The 18,928-nt window shown below is 47.4% G+C and overlaps 3 protein-coding genes across 17 annotated transcripts in view; 2 read left to right on the top strand and 1 right to left on the bottom strand.

The window, feature by feature from the left end:
• CMBL (carboxymethylenebutenolidase homolog) overlaps positions 1 to 5,829 on the top strand; it is a 34,927-nt gene extending 29,098 nt beyond the window's left edge. The window contains exon 6 of the mRNA XM_057710187.1: positions 5,464 to 5,829. Coding sequence (XP_057566170.1) covers positions 5,464 to 5,574 — 111 coding nt within the window. The 3' untranslated portion in view covers positions 5,575 to 5,829. The remainder of the gene's footprint in view (positions 1 to 5,463) is intronic.
• CCT5 (chaperonin containing TCP1 subunit 5) lies at positions 800 to 14,849 on the bottom strand. Its single transcript, XM_057710170.1, has 11 exons — positions 14,605 to 14,849; positions 11,598 to 11,658; positions 10,949 to 11,113; positions 9,620 to 9,818; positions 7,306 to 7,498; positions 7,074 to 7,223; positions 4,926 to 5,045; positions 4,195 to 4,380; positions 3,358 to 3,495; positions 2,747 to 2,927; positions 800 to 1,351 (listed from the first exon to the last, which is right to left on the bottom strand). Exons 1-11 carry the CDS (start codon positions 14,707 to 14,709, stop codon positions 1,224 to 1,226), a joined length of 1,626 nt encoding a protein of 541 aa, XP_057566153.1. The 5' UTR covers positions 14,710 to 14,849; the 3' UTR covers positions 800 to 1,223.
• A 19-nt stretch (positions 14,850 to 14,868) lies between these two features.
• Positions 14,869 to 18,928, top strand: part of ATPSCKMT (ATP synthase c subunit lysine N-methyltransferase) — a 253,072-nt gene continuing 249,012 nt past the window's right edge. For 7 of the 15 annotated variants that reach the window (XR_009049271.1, XR_009049272.1, XM_057710177.1 and 4 more), the window contains exon 1: positions 14,944 to 15,081. Coding sequence is in view for 10 of the 15 variants with exons in the window: in XM_057710177.1 (XP_057566160.1) it covers positions 15,024 to 15,081 (58 nt within the window). In the remaining 5 variants the exon portion in view is untranslated. Of the gene's footprint in view, positions 15,087 to 18,928 lie in introns of all 15 variants that reach the window. The other 8 variants (XM_057710183.1, XM_057710181.1, XR_009049273.1 and 5 more) reach the window with 6 other exon arrangements.

Consider the following 18,928-nt stretch of genomic DNA (forward strand, 5'->3'; position numbering starts at 1 on the left):
ACGACCCAACCGTTAAGACTGGTCAGCACCCAGGTTCCCAGGGGAAGGAACCTGTAATTGTTTCCTAATTTTATGGAACCCGACTGGTCCAAATCCTCTCCCCCTGGAGGCACAAAAGTGAACTTTATCATCATGATTCTCTAAGAAACATCCTCTTAGAAAACCAAACATAAGCCAATGGGGGAACAGAGGAGAAGGGAACTCTCGAGTCAGATGGCCAGGGTTTGACCAGGCTCTACCACATACTGGCCAGAAGATGCTGGCAGGTGATCAAAACTCACCTGTAGGACATGAACAGTAAGAAACCTATCTCCTTACAGGGTGGTGAGAACAGGCAAAGTTCTCAGAACACAGCTTGGCCTCTGGTAAGGGCTATGCCACTGTTAGCCAGTATTATTTTAGTAAGTAGAACTAATTTAATACCAGTCTATCCATACATGGTCATTGCAAGGTATTTCCTCCCACTTAACCCATTTGTCTGCATTTCACTCTAACCTCCACTTGTTTTGTTCCTCTGATAAGAAACCCCGATTGGCTTCTGCATTGCCAGTCTAAGCACCTGCAGGTGGTGCAGGAGTCTATGCCCAGGCAGGCCTTCTCTGCACACACACTGGCCTGCACTTAAGGTGGAGCCAGGACAGGACAGGCCAAGGGGACCAGGTGAAGGTCACACTGTTAACGCTGGTCTCCCTAGCACACGCTGGTGTCACCTGATAGCACGTAAGATACCCCACAGTCGTGGTGGGTACTCATCTCTGATGGGTCTCTACAATCAAAGATCCACCCAGTTAGACAGATGCAGCATTTAAATAAATTTAATAGGACCAAGCCCACATTCCTCAATGTTAAAATAAATCTTGAGAACAAACAACATTTAAAACCGTTAAAAACAGGTCCTACAGCTTATTAAAAAAAATCAACTCAAACCCCTTCAATTAAGGCATTTGATGAACGTTACAGTTAATGTTTCTTAACTTGAAGAGCAGAATATAAAGGCTGTTTAAAGTTTCCTTTAATATAACAAATACAAAAATTTGTGAGATCACATCTCTATCATTTCATGTCTTTGAACAAGTGAAACTATGGTTACCAGCTATTGTAGTTACAGCATCTACAGTGTCTGATAAAAGCCATAATAAATAACTGTAGATGCATCACAAGACACCCATTTACTTAATCACAGTAGTGGATCTTAGGCCTACAATTTAGTCTAAATTCTTTCTCTATTCTTCAGATTCTCCAGGCTTACGGATGTCATCAATCTTCAAAATCATTCTAACCATTTGTGTTGCTAGTGAGATCTGTTGCTTTTTGCCAATCAAGGTTTCTATGACATGTTGTTGCTTCATATCTGAAAAACACAAATTAATTATTCTAAAACAGCATACATATTTATCACTAATACCTTGCTCTGATTTATGGAATCAGAGTAAAACTTAAGAAATACAAATCTGAGGACTTCCCTGGTGGCACAGTGGTTAAGAATCCGCCTGCCAGTGCAGGGGACATGGGTTTGATCCCTGGTCCAGGAAGATCCCACATGCTGTGGAGCAATTAAGCCTGTGTGCCACAACTACTGAGCCTGTGAGCCGCAAATACTGAAGCCCGTGAGCCTAGAGCCCATGCTCCGCAACAAAAGCCACTGCACCACAATGAAGAGTAGCCTCTGGTCTCCACAACTAGAGAAAGCCCTCGAGCAGCAACAAAGACCCAATGCAGCCAAACAAAACAAAACAAAACAAAACAAAACAAAAAAAAAACCCCACAAAAAAACAACAAACAGAACAAAACAAACCAAAACCCCACACAAATCTGGAAGCCACTAGTCCCTAGTCCCGGTTATGTTTTTAGAAGAATGTAATTTCATTACTCCCCAGGACATTCTGGAATGTGAGCCTGGTTACTGGAGAGCTGTGGCGGGCAGGGGCCCTCTCCCAACGACAGGCTGAGTTTCTCAGTGACTTGCTGAAGGGGGACTCGTTCAGTAAACATCTCATCCCACAAAGTACCCCATGCCGTCATTTAGGAAGCCCCAAAGCAGGCGCCATCTGACTGCGCCTGACATGTAAAGCAACTCCAGCAAAGGCCCAGGCGTTCAAGTTGAAGAAATTTAAATACATGACAAGAGCTTGCTGCTGTTACTAAAATCCTTGGGCTGTTAACCTAAAACCCAGAATATACCTACAGTTCTAAGTAAAAAAACACACAATCGGAGACTCTGTGGTCAGGACTGACTGCAAAGCCCAGAGACAGCCTGATTAGTACAGGAGTCACCGCGAATCTCCAGGGCCACCGGCCCAACACGCTGAAGCTGTGCTACCTTTTCAGCACATGAACTATGCAAGTGCTACAGAGGTTACAGTACATCCCATTTATAAAACACCCTATAATTTATGGGACATGACCACAGAATCAGCTATAAACTGAAAGTCAATTTCAGAGCTGTTTTACATGACATACAGAACCCACACTGACAGACATTTGTGTAAAAAAGTAAGATGGGATTTTCTAAAATGGAAATCACCTTTAGAATAAATGCAGCACCAGTTTGTTACTAAAATTAGTTGTAGGTTGCCAAGACCAGCAGTCTAACAATTCCCAAGGTAATTACATAATCAAACGCTCTAAAATCCAGGACTTGAATACCTAAAGTGTGTTCAAGTATTTAAAAAGACAGGATAGCATGCGGCATGTAATTTGACAATTTAAATCAAACTGCAGCCACAGAGCAGCGACAGTGCCTCACCATTTGTTCCCTTGTGCAGACAGTCAATCCCGAGGGCCGGGTTCATCTCCTTCACTTGCCTAGCGCGGACTTCAGTCATGGTCTGGATGGGGTTCATGCCGCTGTTCTCAGCAAGAGCCATGGGGATGATCTCCAGAGCGTCGGCAAAGGCGCGCATGGCGTACTGCTCCAAGGTCGGGCACTGGAGGGGCACAGGGTTACAGTCAGCATACCTGGCCAACCTCCCCCCCCCCCAGCAGCTATTTGGAAACATAATTAAACCACATACTCTGAAACACTAACTCAGGAGGAATTCTAAGAATAGGGCATCGTGTGAAAACGTCACTAAGGGACAAGGATGGAGAAGGGACGTGTGTGAGAAATAAGAATAAGTCAGACCTTCCTGCTGTATCGTCAGTTACAACATCCAACTGATTCTGAATTTCAAGTAACATTAAGAGTGTAGAGACTTGCTGTCAAGGCTGGAAGGTTTGAAAAAGGCTGAGACACACTGGTCTGTGGCAACCCGCACTCGAGTACACAGACACGAGAATCAACTGAAATGCTTGGGGTCTAGCACCCCCGCCGTGCACACGGCCCAGTCCAGAAAGGCCTCGTCTTGTGCACCTCACCTTGTCAGCCTCCTGGCTGACAGCCAGAGCACAGGCGATTTCTGCAGCGCCTCCGCCGTACACCACGCGGTTGTCACGGATGAGGTTCCGGATGACACACAGAGCATCATGAAGGGATCGTTTTGCTTCCTCGATGATCTGGGGAAGACAATTTTGCCTAAGTTAGTGTCATCACAATCTAATAATTTTACAGCCAAATACCATGCACCTGTGGTTTAATCTAAGTGCTTGCTGGGTACTAGAAATATTCCTACCTCTTCCCCAGTAAAATCCTTGGTTAAAAAGATTTGTGCCTAGAGATTCTTTGTCAGATGGTTTCTATCCTTATTCTACGTTTCCTCCCTATGATGTAGTTAAAAAACAAAATACAGGCAGCCAGGGACTCATTCCAGGACATACAACCAAGTGAAAATGGTCAAACAAAAATGACAAAGAAATACCCTTGAACGATGAATTTTGACTCATTGTGATGAACTAAAAACCCATTCCTGGAGACTGGAGAGAGCTTGCCAATGGTTACCACTCCGGTTCCCACTTCTACCCATGAGACTGAGGAAAGGCAAGTGTGCCTTGCAGACCTGACAGTGGTACACGGTCTTCAGTACCATACGCTGTGATCTTAGTTCCCTGGCCACATACTGAACCCAGGCCCTGGCAGTGAAAGCGCCGAGTCCTAACCACTGGTCCGACAGGGAATTCATGATGTGTCCTTGCTTCTCTAAGAAAGACGAGCCTGTCTTTCTTCAGGTAACTGTGTCTCAGTTAGATACGCTATAGGAAAAGCCAAGTCAAGTTCCAAAATCAGAAGAAACGTAGGACAAAGAACTGAGCTCTCACCATCTTATTTCCTCCTCTGATGAAAATGGTGACGGCTCTGGAGTTCTTACACTGCTCGATCACCAGCATCTTGTCTTTAGTGGTCCCGAACGAGATCTCCTTCACCAGACCCGCGAAGCCCAGCTTCTCGGCCGTGAGCTCTGAGAACCTCGGGACGATGCGGCCGCCCGTGGCAATGGCGATCAACTGAGCGGCGGGGCCGGGGGGTGGGGACAGGGCTGGTGAGTGGGGAGCTCTCACAACCAGACCACACGCGAGTCAAACTTGTGTTCAGTAGAACCGCTGCCCCCGCTCTGGCCCAAGTGTCAAGGTCCACCCCAAGAGCTTTGTGCACTGAGCCAGGTTCTGAAGAGCTGGCGTCCTGGCCAGGCTCCAGGGCGTCCCGGTGCCATGACCCTCTGCACCCCCCTTCAGCCCCCACTGCAAGGACCCGCGAGGCCATGTGCGAGGGGCTACAGGCCACGTCTGGAACGGCTCTCAGTACTGATCTGGCTGACACAGAAGTGGGCAACCAGTCTCCCCGCCTCTGCACCAACGAGAGGAGACAGGAAAGCATCTCAAAATACCGTGAGACACCAGGAGCGCACAGAGAAACGGCGACAAGGACTCCAGCGCACTCCTCTCTCCCAGCTCGCCCCCCCAACCCGTGGAGCCCTAGCACAACGTGGCGACTGCAGACGAGCACCGCAGCTCAGCCTCTGCGCTCAGCCCCTCCAGAGGCAGCCGCCTACCTCGATTTCAGGCCCTCCGACCCAACGCACGGCAGGCAGGTTATTCTGGAGAAGCAAGTGATTGGCCTCATCGTCAAAGCCCCACTGGCAAATGGCTAGGTTGGCGCCGGTTTCTTTAATCTGCAAACAGAAATGCCACAATCACGTTAATAAAAAGTAAGTATCCTTTGCGTGCTTCTGTTTGAAAAAAGATGAGAAACATAACTGGGTGTGTAGGTGGGTGGATTAAAATAAATAATGCAGAGAAAAGAAACATACAAGTGTCTATTTTCTCTCAGCTCTAAACTCTAATACTGAACATGTATCAATGGGAATCACCTCATTTTTAAACAAACGCTTTAGACGTCAGCAATGCCCGTGAATGCCACTGTCACAGTGACGCGACGCAGGACACGCCAGCGAGGTCGAGCACCCCCACCCCTGGGAAACCAAGGTCCACAGCTCCGTGCTGTCAAAAACACAGTTTATTAGCGTGTGTTTAAGAAAAATAGACTCTCATGACACACTTCTCCATAACTTGCTTTTCTCACTTGAGCAGACTATCTTCTGTGGATCAAGTTACAGATTAACTTGGAGGCCGACAACGGGGATCCTGCTCCTTCTCCGAAGACCCCCCGCCCGTCCCTCCCGCAGTCGGCTAAGGGGCTAGTCTGCGGACGGCAGCAGAGATCGGTGCGTCAACCCCCCACCGCGGACACTGATGCCCGCGGCGCCAAGCCCCACAACCGCACTGCGCTCCCGCCTCCACCACCACACCCGGCTCTCTGCCTCCTCTGTCCTTCCCCGACCCTCTGGAACCTTCCAGTGGCCCTCTGGAACTCAGGCCATCATCAAACTCCTTGGCAATGTTTCCTTTCCATTCTTGCTGTGAATAAATGCTGGTTGTCCCCTGAAAACCAGTGTACCCTGGCCTTCTCGTCAAATGGCTATTTTCCCTCCCACATGCGCCGAAGAGGAGGGGCCCTTGCTCCTCGCAGCCCTCTGCAGCGTCCCTCCCTGGGTCACACTCTCCTTTACAGTCCAGCCCCACCACCACTCCTGTCATCATTCCTGGCAGCCTGCACACCTATCAACACGGTCCATCTGATCCCCTGGCATCTTAGTTCCTGCCCTCCCCCTCTCCTTCTCCTGGGCCCCTCGGCCAGTGCTCCCACGGCCACCCTGCAGCCCGGATAACAAGCCTTCATTTACAACCGTCTGCCCGCACACCCAACCCCTCCGTCTGTTTCCCCGGGCACCGGGCCTTGGTATACGCTGCTGCTCCCACCTCACCCACACAGGCTGCTCTCACTTCTGAGGTCCCTGCTCACGCCACGTCCTCAGAGAGGCCCTCTGACCAGTGTCTGTAACACAGTCCCCACCCCCTTTCCCCTTATTCTGACCCCAAGAGCAAGCGCGCTGCTTTGCTTACTGCTGTATATCCAGTGCCTACAACAGTGCCTGGTATATAGTAAGCAGAGAAATATACCATGAAAGCATAAATGAATTCAGCTGTTCCCCCTCCTCTCAAAAACACTGAAGTAGCTTCTAGTTTGTTCGCTATGAAAATGTTCTAATAGAGACCCATGTTCATGCATCCTTGAGTGCTGCTGTTTTAAACGTCTAAGGACAGAGCCCCCAAAAGAGGAACTGCTCCGTCGGAGAGCTGGCATGTATAAAATACTAACGGCCAGAGAGAAACAGTTAAGTATTTATACAACGTTCCTGACTTGTTTAAGTAATGAACTGGGATGGCTGTGACTGTTCTAGTCTGATTTTAGTTACTCAACAACTCTTCTGTCTGAAAGTTATGTTTGTAAGTCTCGAATATGTGGTAAGCCACAAAACTGCTCCAACCTTGCACACACTAGCTCAGACGCGTCCGGGAGAGCAAGCGCCTAAAATCAAAAGCGCAGCCCCACGTACCCAGGCTGATTCGTTCGTGTTCCTCTGACACATCACCATTTAAAAATTCTCCCCCTTGTGCTGTTCTGGGCCATTTGGTTTTTTTCTCACTCTCAATATTTATCAATTTTATAATTTCAAAGTGAAGGAAAGAAGCCGATACTGTTAATACCTTATTCGTAGCCACATAATCAGCACCACATGTATTTACTAGCTGCACCCTCTCAAGTTGAAACTTCACCAAGAGCTGTGGGTAAGACTTACCTGCCGAATCATCTCTTCAAACTTCTCCTTCTCATATTTCTGAAGGGCTTTAAAATCTTCTACACACGTCACATCCAGCTTATGCTTTGTCTTTGGTTTCGGTGGTTCAAAGGGACATGTGAGAATGGCAATCTTAGCATCTTCCACTTGCTATGGGGAGGAACAGAAATGTATGAGCTAACCAGTGGGCTCAAGAGGGAAAAGCCCGAAGCTGCGGAAGGCACCGGCTCACTTTGGGCATCTGCGGGTGACTGAAGTCCTTGTCCACGATCACGCCTTTGATCAGCTTGGTGTCCTCCAGCCTCCCGCCCACTTTGCCTTCTACTTTGATGAGCTCGAAGTCCACATCTCTGCGCTGCATGTCGGCCACGGTGAGGATGGCGTTCACGGCAATCTCTGCCATTTGTCGGTGACAGCTGTTAACCCTGAGGGAAACACACACAAATGCTCACTTACCAGTGACCGCAGGCAGAGCAGAACATATGATGTGGTAACTCACATGACACAACATAGTGTGACCCACCGATATCGTATAAAAAGAATGTCACCACGACCTGTACTTTCAACAGTCTGGGGCACGGATTCTTAACCTGAGATCCAGGGACCCAAAAAAGAATCTTGAACTGCGATGGGAAAAAAAATTATGTCTTTATTTTCACTAATAATAACTGAAATTTACTATTTCCTTCCATTATGAATGTACATAAGAGACCACTAAAGTATGGCAAGAACCAAAAATATACCAAGACAGCCACTTTTTAATACTATCAACATTTAAGTCCAAAACAGAATGGGAGAGAGATGAGACCGCCAAGGAGAAGCCAATCTATTTTTTTAAATTATTTATTTTTATTTATTTATTTATTTTATTGGCTGTGTTGGGTCTTTTTTGCTGTGCACGGGCTTTCTTTTTAGTTGCGGTGAGTGGGGGCTACTCTTCATTGTGGCCCGCAGGCTCCTCATTGCTGTGGCTTCTCTTGTTGTGGAGCATGGGCTCTAGGCGCATGGGCTTCAGTAGTTGCAGCACATGGGCTCAATAGTTGTGGCACATGGGCTCTAAAGCTCAGGCTCAGTAGTTGTGGCGCATGGGCTTAGTTGCTCCGTGGCATGTGGGATCTTCCTGGAGCAGGGATCGAACCCATGTCCCCTGTGTTGGCAGACGGATTCTCAACCACTGCGCCACCTAGGAAGCCCCCGAGAAGCCAATCTTATCTCTAGGAGGTGCAGCACTTAAGGAGAAAGGCCTGACTGTATCAGTTACAGAGGAGGGATGGTATCTTTTTCGAAAGTTTTGAAACATCGGAAAAGACTGCGCAATAATTTTACATTTGATTCTGGAAAAACCACAGGGAACTCTAGTACTTGAAATACAGTGCCTGAAATCCTAAGTCACCTAGAAAGGATGACCATGAAACTGAAACTAGCATGTGTCCTAAGTAGCTGACATACAATGTTCTGCTTTATGTTGAGTGTGTCTGGCCCTTGTTGATCCACTTAACATTTTCTATAGTAAAGATCTACACGTACTGGGGGTTTTATAAAGACTTGCAAGTAAAGCAGGGTCAACTTGGAGAGCAGTAACAATGCACGATTTGTGCATTTCAAGAAAGTGAAAATGCCCTTCCAGGAGAAAAACAGTGCTGTACTCGTGACAGAGGCCACCCTGGGTAGTCACTCTTGCCCAGCAGTTGTCTCTGCTCAGACCTGCACCAGGGGGACAGCTGGCACCACGACAACTTCTCTCCTTTAACACAGTGCTGCAGTGCATGCCCTTCCCCCGAGGCAGAGGGCAGCATATATTTTTGTTGTATTTCCCCTGACCTCTAAGTTGAGACCATGCCTTCCTTTTTGTCACAAATTAAAAAATTTCTCAAATTGATATGGATTAAGGAAAACAGTGTAATAAGGCACCTTACACTGGATTTTTATGCTTCATTTTAACAAGAGTCCCCAAGTCTCTACCGTTCTTCAAAGTAAGTGTATCCTGTGGCTGAGGCTGGTTTGAGTCTCCATGGGGCAAGGACTGCGTCTTGTGTTCCCAAGACTTGGCAGCATGCCTGGCAAATAGTCGGTACTACATAAATGCTAAAAATGTAAGTCAGTTTCAAGGCCACCCCTTTCACACTGAATCACAATTCTGGATCATTAACTTGCTTGTTGAATGAATACAAAGCACAACCTCCCCACTAAAAGGCTTCCTGGCAAAGAAATGGTAGAAAGAAGTATTATGAAAAATTAATACATTCCACTAGTAGGGCTCTTTCTAACCCAGCCTATCCTGCTAAATAAAGAACTATATTGTTTACAAATATTGTCAAGGGGACTTAATAACCAAACCTGGAAATTCAGCTTCCAATTAAAACACAAAATGCATGCATCCACATTTGCATTAAGACACAGTAAACCAAAATAACAACAAAAACAGAAAGTAGCTCGTTAAATTAATATGAAACCACCAATGACAATTTTGAGTTGCCAGTAGGAACCAGCACACACACTCTGCCCGCTCTGCAAACACCCCCGGCAACACTGTCCTGTACACCCACACTTTGGAGCCCAGCGTGGTCTTCGCGGTTTGGATCAGGGGCTCGGTGTCCTTTGTGTCGACAAGGACACTATCGCTGATCTTGTCCAGGTGCTCGATAGCGATGCGGGCGGCCTGCTCGTAGCCATCGGCGATCCTGATGGGGTGAATGCCACGGTCCAGCAGCTGCTCGGCCTCTTCCAACAGGGCGCCAGCCAGGACTGTGGACGAGATAGCACACTAGTGGCTCAGGAAATCACTAAAACTCAAAATAAATTAGATGCTGCCCTGCAAATATGAAGGTTCCAGAATTAAGCTGGAAGTGTCTCAGAGGCTGAGGCCATCTAATCTAATTTTATTTTAAAAGGGAGCCTTTTGTCTCAGTTCTAACAAACTTCTAACAGGTGTCCCTCATAGATGGATGTTCAATTCTCAGTGATGTATACAATGTAAAGAACATAACACACAAAGCATTTTTATAAGGGGGAAAAACTTATGTTTCCCGGGCCAGGGATTTCTAGTTAGTGAAATTTACGTTGGCGATAAGAGGATTACAAAATTGCTTTTATTATCCACCCCCCACCCCCAACTGGCCTTCCACTCTCATTTCAGCATCACAAAGATGAAGAGTTTGTTTTATTAATACTACTGCATTTCTAGCACATCCAGAACAGTGTTTGGTACCCAATGAATATTTGAATAAATTCAAATTTTAAATACAGAAAAAAGTAACATTAAAGATATTCCTCTCATCCATCCTCTCAAACTTTTGAAAAATTTCAAGAATAAAATCAACGCTAGTTTACTTATTAAGAACATTTTGTCACATTTGTTTTCTCTACGGATGCACGCTTTTTCTTTTCAACTACTTGAAAATTGGTTGCAAAAATCAGACACATCACCCCTAAATATTTTAACACACAGCTCCTAAGGACTAGGGCATTCTCCCTCATCACTGTAACACAACTGTCACACTCGGGAACCTTCATGTCGGTAAGACACTACTCTGCAATACACAACCCCCAAATGACCCACATGTCCTAAACACCCTTCATAGCGGGGGGTAAGAAATCTGGCATCCAACCAAGGTTTACACATTACAGCTGGCTGTCATTTCTCTTTAGCTTCTTTGATCTAGACTAGTTGCCTAACTCTACTCCCCACCTCCTTCTTGTTCTTTTATGACAGTGACAATTTGAAAAGGCTGGGCCACTTGTCTTGTATCGTGTCCATCTGGATTTGTCTGTCTCCCCATGATGTGATTCAGAATAAACATTCTCAGTGGCTGCGTTAGGCCTGTAATATTAAATAGCACCTCTTACAGGAGAAAGGATATTTTGCCTTTTCTTACCAACCACTCCTGTGGTTCCGTCTCCAATTTCGTCATCCTGTGACTTAGACAGTTCAACCATCAGCTTGGCGATCTGGTGATCGACATCCATCATGCTTAGGATGGTGGCGCCATCATTAGTCACGGTCACGTCGCCGTCCTTATCCACCATCATCTTATCAAGCCCTAAAAGACATCCATGTTTAAAAGGACCTTGACCTCTTGACCCAGTTCCTATCTAGAAATTTATTATAAATAAATAATGCAACGTACATAAAGGAAAATCTCCATGAAGACCTTTTTAGATTGGCTAATCTAAAGCAAAACACTGGAAACAATTTAAAATGGCTAAAACTAAAGAAATGGCAAAAAAATTATGGAGCATCACAAAATGGAATATTCATCACAAAATGTAATGTCACAAAAGACAACAGCTATGATTTGGAAAATGCTAATCCTAATTACGTCAAGTGGATAAAACACCCCATCTACAATTGTACACACATTAAGACTGTACGACTGTGTTTAAGGTCTGGGATACACCAAAAACGTTTGGCCACATTAGTGGGGAGGATGCCCCCTTTCATTTCCTGACTTTTGGAAAAGAGGATGTGTGGACTATTCATGATTTAAAATTTTTGTTAAAAAACATAGAATGTTAGTCTCTTACCATTTGGTCCAAGTGATGTTTTCATTGTATTTGCTACAGCCTTTGCTGCCGTTATATGAGACTAAATGAAACAGAAAAAGCCAATATTCAAGTTACATATAATTTTAAGAGTTAAGAACATATAGCTGATGTTATGACATAGTTTCCATTCTCTAGAAGAGGCAGCAGATAGGTCCATGTCTAACTGTGACAACTTCACAACTACTAGTATTAGAAGACAATTCTTATGTAAAGGAACAGAATCAAGTGCTCTGTGTTCTCTTCAATTCTCAACACATCTATAAGACAGGTTCTACGGGCCCATTTTACAGCTGAGAGCATGGACAGTCTGATCTGACAGGCCTTGCGAGACCACTGTGCAACCCAAACTTCATGTGAAGAGTCCTGCCTTGAACTGTCCCTCTATGGTTTACTGCACACACCTCTCTCAGGTGGTCCAGCCAGTGCACAACCCACAAGCAAGAGTCAGCCACCCAGGCGGTCAATGCTGAAAATAACAGGAGTCTGAATGCATCCTTTCCTCTTTCCACACATAATTACACTTACTCATTTGTCTGGTTTCCTGTCTTCCTATTCCTGCTGTCACCAACCTAACCCTGCTCCACTGCACCTTACAGATTTCCCACTTTCTTCCTCACCAATCCTTCAGATTCATCCTCCATTCAGCTAAGCCATCCGTTTTTCTCAAACATGCTGCTTTCTAGTCCCCAGCCCTTAAATGACTCCACAGTACCTAAACCCTTAAGTCCGAAAGCTCCAGCTGTTCTTCAAAGCCCTCCACAGCACCAGACAGCATTCCCTTCCAGTGAGGGCAGCATGTGCCTGCTCCCCTCATCACGCCCTCTGATCCCTGAAGCCCCAATGCACAGAAGACCCTGCACCCATCAAAATCCTGACCAAATTCCAAAGCAGTTCAAGTGTTCCTGTTTTGTGAAGGCCTCCCTTGCCACTTCACCTAACAGGTAACAAAACACACAAAATTCACCAGGTAATCCTTAAAATACACCTTGACCGACAGGTCTGCACAGTGGCATTTTTAAAGGATAATAACCACAGGTTGGTGGTTCTTAACTAGGGGCAATTTGGCCCCCCAGGAGACATTTGGCAATGCCTGGAGACATCTCTGGTTGTCACGATCAGGGAGGGGACCACAGCAGGCAGAGGCCAGGGATGCTGCTGAACACCTGAACAGGACAGACCCCACGACGACGAATATCCTGTCTCAAACATCAACAGCACCAAGGCTGAGAAGTGGGCTTTAGACCACTGGTTGCAGAGTCACAGGTGGGCTTGAACCATGGTCCTGTTCTTTACTAGCTCTGGGACCTCCAGCAATGGGTCACGTTTCCTATTCCATAAAGTAGTACCTGTCTCAGAGTGTGAGGATTACACGAAATGTGGCAGATGCAAAATAACCTGTAGCTTCTCTTAATTTTGGGTGCATGTACTGGGTGTTACTTTCTCTGCTGAAATGAAAAATGGAATTGAATACGTAACACAAGTGGTGTGAGTACCTACCACGGATCAAAGACTGAGTGGCCACTCCTTATGTTACCCCATTTAATTCTCATCCTCAGCCTGACAGAAGTGTATTGCCCCCCAGTGGGAAAGGAGATTTGGAGAGGTTGTGTAACTTGCCCTAAGTCAAACAAACAGTCTGGGGGAGAACTCTACTGCTTAACTTAAGTATTTTCTTTTTTTAAGTTTTATTTATTTATTTATTGGCTGTGTTGGGTCTTCGCTGCTGCACAGGGCTTTCTCTAGTTGCTGCGAGTGGGGGCTACTCTTCATTGTGGTGCACAGGCTCCTCACTGTGGCGGCTTCTCTTGTTGCAGAGCATAGGCCCTAGGTGCATGGGCTTCAGTAGTTGTGGCGCATGGGCTCAACAGTTGTGGCTCACAGGCTCTAGAGCGCAGGCTCAATAGTTATGGCACAAAGGTTTAGTTGCTCCGCCCGGCATGTGGGATCTTCTTGGGGTAGGGATCGAACCCATGTCCCCTGCATAGGCAGGCAGATTCTTAACCACTGCGCCGCCTAGAAAGTCCAATTTAAGTATTATAAAACCCCAAGGCACTAAGCAAACAGGGACACCTCAGACCTGGTGACATGGTCCATACACAGCAAGGTCACAGATTCCATCCCAAATGCTACTTTCTCCAGTACAGCTCTACTTAAATTGTGATCCGGTTCAAATCCCCTTCAGTGGCTCCCCTCGCATCCCTCAGGATGACATCTTGACTGCGGGCTATTCAAGAACTTCCACCTTTGGGAACCACTATAACTTAAAGTAGACTGTGCTGTGAAAACCAGACGGCTCTCTTGTGCTACAACGTGCCCTGCGCTCTCCTGCCGGGTCTTTGCTCCTGCTGTTTCCTCTGCCTAGAAGCTAGCTCTCTCCCACTCAAAACACTGCTCCAAGCCTGACCAGAAGCCAATCCTCCGTCCAACGTCTGAAGGACACCCTCCAACTCTGACCTGCTCGCCTCCCGTAACTGCTGATTCTGGCCACACATTATCTGGTATTATGGTAACTGGTGATCCCTTTTCACTTCTGCAGTAGTATTTTCTTTCACAAAGGTGTGCGTCTTTTAACGTTTACGATCCCGCATCCAGGAACCCGCCACGCATCCAGGATCTCAAACATCAAATACGCTATAAACGACTGAGCCTTTAGGAAGCGACACAGAGAGTAAACCTCATACCCTTTGGGGCGGTGGTAGGAACACCGCACTGTTCCGAGCGGCCGCAGGCTGGAGGAACCGGCGGGGACGCGCGCTCCCCGCCCGTGGATTCCAGCCGCCGCCCTGACCCCCACCCGGGACTGAAGACTTATCCGCCGCCCCTTCCCTGGCCCGAGGCGCGCGGTGCCGGGCTGGAGGCCAGAGGGGCTCCCTCCGCCGTCCCCGGGAGCACATGGCAGAACCGCTCGCAAGCCTGCGCAGGCGCAGAGCCACCGGCTTCGGCCGCCTCCCCTCATCCCACCGCCAGCGCGTCCCGGTCCGGTTACCTTGAGGGCGTCGAGTCCCATAAGGCGAGACTTGCGGTCCTGATCCTTGATGATGAGGAAGGGGCGGCCATATTCGTCGAAGGCGAGGGTCCCCACGGAAGCCATGATGCAGCAGCACGGGCCACCGTCCCGCAAGCGACGGAGACCTCTCCGGAAGCCAGAGCACGCCTTCCTCTCGCGGGAGGGCGCGAGAGCTCGCGCATGCGCGGCGCAGGCCGCCAGAGATGGCTTTCTCACTCGAGGCTAGTTTAACGCCAGACAGTACCTTCTGGAATCAGCCGCCTCCGGAAACGTCTATCATCCAGAAAGCTGCGGGAGGAAGTCTGAAGACACGGACAGGACCTTGAGAACCCACAAGCCAGGAGCTCATTTACTTAGAGCATTATTTTCTGCCTCCTTCCCACCCCGGCTCCGAGAAGATGGTAGAGTCCACTTCCGGCTTTTTAACTACCGGAAATCTCGCGATGGAGGGAGGAGGTGAGGTGAGGGCGGCGCGGCGGGGCGGGCTGTTTGGGCCGCGGGCCTGGGCGCGGGCGCGGGCGCGCGGCCTGGGGTTCGCGGTCGGCCGGCCCGGGGTGTCGGGCGCGGCGGGAGCGGGGGGCCGCGGGGCCGCTGCCCGGGCTCGAGGTCTAGCTCTCGGGGCTCGTGCCCGCGGCGCGTGCCTGTGGCGGCCCTGGTACGTGAGCGCTGGGAGCTGTGCTCAGCGTTTTCGGGCGCGTGAGTCCCCTAGTCCGGAAGGATGTCCTGAGACGTGGGCGCTGGAGTCACGGCTCTGCCGCTTACGAGCTGTGTCTTTGGGGAGGTGACTGGTCTGCAAAAAAACGGCAGTAATAACAGGAGCATCTCTCTTTACGGCTGCTTTACGGATTCGGGGAGAACCGTGCCTGGCCTTTAGCAGACTTGAAGTGTGTGTTAAAGACATCACGTTTTGCGCGAGTGCTGCAGTAACTTGCCCAGAGCTATACAGCTAACAAGCAACATGGCCCGGCCTCGCGCTGGGCGGCCCGCTGCCTCTGCAGGTGCTTCGCTGACCGCCCTACCTCAGCAGCACCAGGCCCTCTCAGTCCCCTGTGCTGCTTTTTCTTCGGAGCGCTGACCACGACGTTACACTCTCTAGGCTTAGATCTAGTTGAGGGGGGTCTCCAGCCTCCCAGCGCCCCGGCTGCCCCAGAATAGGGACGTCACCCTGCTGTATTCTTCCCAGCCTTTATCGGCCGCTCAGAGGTTGAAATGAAGGCGTGCGTTACAACGCTTCACCGCGGCCTGAAAGTTAAGAACTGGCTTTGGCACCGGGTGGTTGGTGATCCTTTAACCTCTCCTGATGCTCGGCCCACTTCGGTGATGCTCCCAGGGCGTTTTGGCTTTTGGAGTCAGGTCTCAGTTCACTTCAGCTTGGCCAATTCAGTGTTTCCTCGTTCACAGTGATGAATCCTGCAGTGCGTTTGGTTCATGAGATTGTCGTGAAGTATAGGAAATGTCTAATGATGTCCACCACGCCGTTTATCTTTATTTGCTGTCAAAACGTGGAAGAAAAGGTTTTTTTCTGATATCAGTACATTTGGTATTTCAAAAAGACACAATTAACGTTAGACGAGTAAAGAAAGGCTTCTTCAGGGACAAAGTAATGTATGTGAAAGAGACATAAAACATATGCTGTAGTTTTTCAGCCAGTACGTGTATGCAAGTACACAGTGAACAACCTTAAGGTATTGTGACATTCAAACATAAACCCCACTTTAAACACAGATGGCAGTTCGCAGTCCCCAAAAGGCCTGTCCTTTCTTCCTGGCCTTTTTCCTTTGGCTTGAACTTCGGTAAGAACCCTGTACCTTTTTGTGTCTCTGTCACTGCCTCTAGCTTTGGCGGACCCAAATCTGTCACTGAAAATTGAGATTTTCAACCATTATCAGAAAAGTAACTAGGCAAGCCTGGAGACAGCAGAAGTTCACTTTTTTGAGTCTTTTACTTTCAACAACTGGCTCCCTCCAGGTGCTGAGAAATAGCCAGTGGTCTCCACAGCTCTCAGCTAAAGGAATGTTGCCATGTTCAAAAGAGCACATGTGACAGAAGTCTTATGTCATTTCTTTATATGACAGTAGATAGACTGAATCTCACATGTTCCATCAAAAAGATGAGGAATTTGTAGAAGCAGTCTTGATTTTAATTTTGAATCTAGGGACTGGTTTTCACTAATGAAGAATCGACACATTTTTTACTGAATGGACAGCAACATTTTGGATATATATTTTGGACTTACATAGTAACTTCTTCAAAAGCTCTCACAAATTTTTGTGACATTGAAAGACTTAACAGGTGTAAAAACTTGAGACAAAAAATTGAGTGATTTCATTAAGGGACACTGCTGCTGGTGTTGACTTTCTTGAACACACAAATGCTGTAGTGCTTTTGCTCAGAAAGTTTCATCTTAGTGCCTAAGAATAAAGTACATGTTTCACCTGGCATTCAAGGGCTCCCCCCTCCTTCCTGTCTTATCTCCTGCCCTGTGCTTATCAAACTCTCTCCCCATCTTCCATGCCTTGGTTCCAGGTTGTCTGTCCTTTTGAGAATGCCCGTGTTCCAGGACAGGTGTCCCCCACTTTTTGAAAGTGAACTTTACGCCACTTTGCTTTCACGAAAAACCTACATTAGTATCCATTTTCCTGAACTGAAAGAAGTCCCAAGAGGATTTTTGCTTTTATGACAAAAGGGAAAGAGGGAAAGCAGCGTTCTGAGTTAGTTTTGCAGTGAGCTGTCATGGAGACAGTGTGTACACCAGCAGTGAGAGCAGCCCCCGCGGGCTCCTTCCCCAGGAACCACACCCAGCATCTCAGCATCAAGCCGCCACAGCATTGAACTTGGTCTGTGAGCATGTGTGCTTTACCTGGATTTATTTTATGCATCCCTTAGCAAGATGTGCCCTAAGGTAATCACTTCTTTGCTTTATGTAATTTGGCTTATGAAAGGTTTCATGGCAACACTCTGCTTTTGGACAGTGGGGGAAACCTATACCCTCACACCCAGCTCAGATTCTGTTTCTGCCAACACCTTCCTGGTTCCATCATTGGGATCAATCTTTTCTCCACCTCTTCTCATATTCCCACAGCATTTGGTACACGTTGGAGCATCTCTTACAGCCTGCCTTGTAACTGTCTCAACTGGACTCTGCCACTCGCACAGGCTAATGGAGGGCTCTGAAGACCAGGAGCTCTTTACTACATCTTTTGCTGGTTAAGCTGAAGGACATGTGTTTACACAGAAACAGAGTTTGGGTCATCTGACTCATGTTGGTCTAATGAACTGCCTCTTGGCTTGTGCTGACTAGAGAAACAGTCCATCAACAGACAAGTGCATAAACAAAATGTGGGCTAGCCATACAGTGGAATATTATTTGGCCATAAGAAGGAATAAAGTGCTGATGCGTGAATGGTACAGCACGGATGAATCTTGAGAACATTATGCTAGGTGAGAAGTCAGTCACGAAAACCACACACTGTGTGATTTCATTCCCAAAAGTCTGCTTTCTTTTCAGACAGCAGATTAGTGGTTGCTTGGGGCCAGAGGGGGAGGGGGAGAATGGGGGGTGATGGGTGAAGGGGTTCCTTTTGGACGTCATGAGAAAGTTCTAAATTTAACTATGGTGATGGTTACATATATCTGTGAATCTACTAAAAACTTTTGAATTGTACACATTAAATGGGCAAATTGTATGATCTATGAATTACATCTCAATAAAGCTGTTAACAATTATTGAGCCCCCCCCCCACGATAGTATTGAGAATGATAATGGTGGCTCACAATCACCCCTTTCTTCCTCGGGCTGTGCTGAGGGCTTTACATGCATTGTTTGTTTCACTGTCCCAATGACTCTGTGAGGATAGTATTATTTTAGAACCTTACAGGGGAGGAAACAGGGCCTTAGCAACAGCTTCCCTAGTGCTACACAACCCGTTAAGTTCTGAGACTCCAGAGCTGTGTGACTGAAATCTTCCTAAACACTGTCCTCTGCAACTGGAATGCATGCAGGAGGATTTTACACAAGGCGTGGCAGATGTGCCTTGACTTTAAAAAGAAATAATCAAATGCACTTCTGTTGGCATGTAAGTTCCCCCATGCGATGCTGAGAAGTGTGAAAATGTGTTTAAAACCCTTGCTTTCAAAAAAAAAAAAAAAAAAAACCCTTGCTTTCTATCCAACATCATTGCTTTCCTAAACTTTGCTTTTATTTTACCTCTGTCACCAGCAGCAGCAGTAGACTTTTGTTGTTGTTCCTGAGTTGGTTTTCCATGAAGACACCAGCTGTAAAACTCCCTTTAGGGAGCCTTGA

Source organism: Hippopotamus amphibius, chromosome 15 (genome assembly GCF_030028045.1).
Source record: "Hippopotamus amphibius kiboko isolate mHipAmp2 chromosome 15, mHipAmp2.hap2, whole genome shotgun sequence".
Classification (NCBI taxonomy): Eukaryota; Metazoa; Chordata; class Mammalia; order Artiodactyla; family Hippopotamidae; genus Hippopotamus; species Hippopotamus amphibius.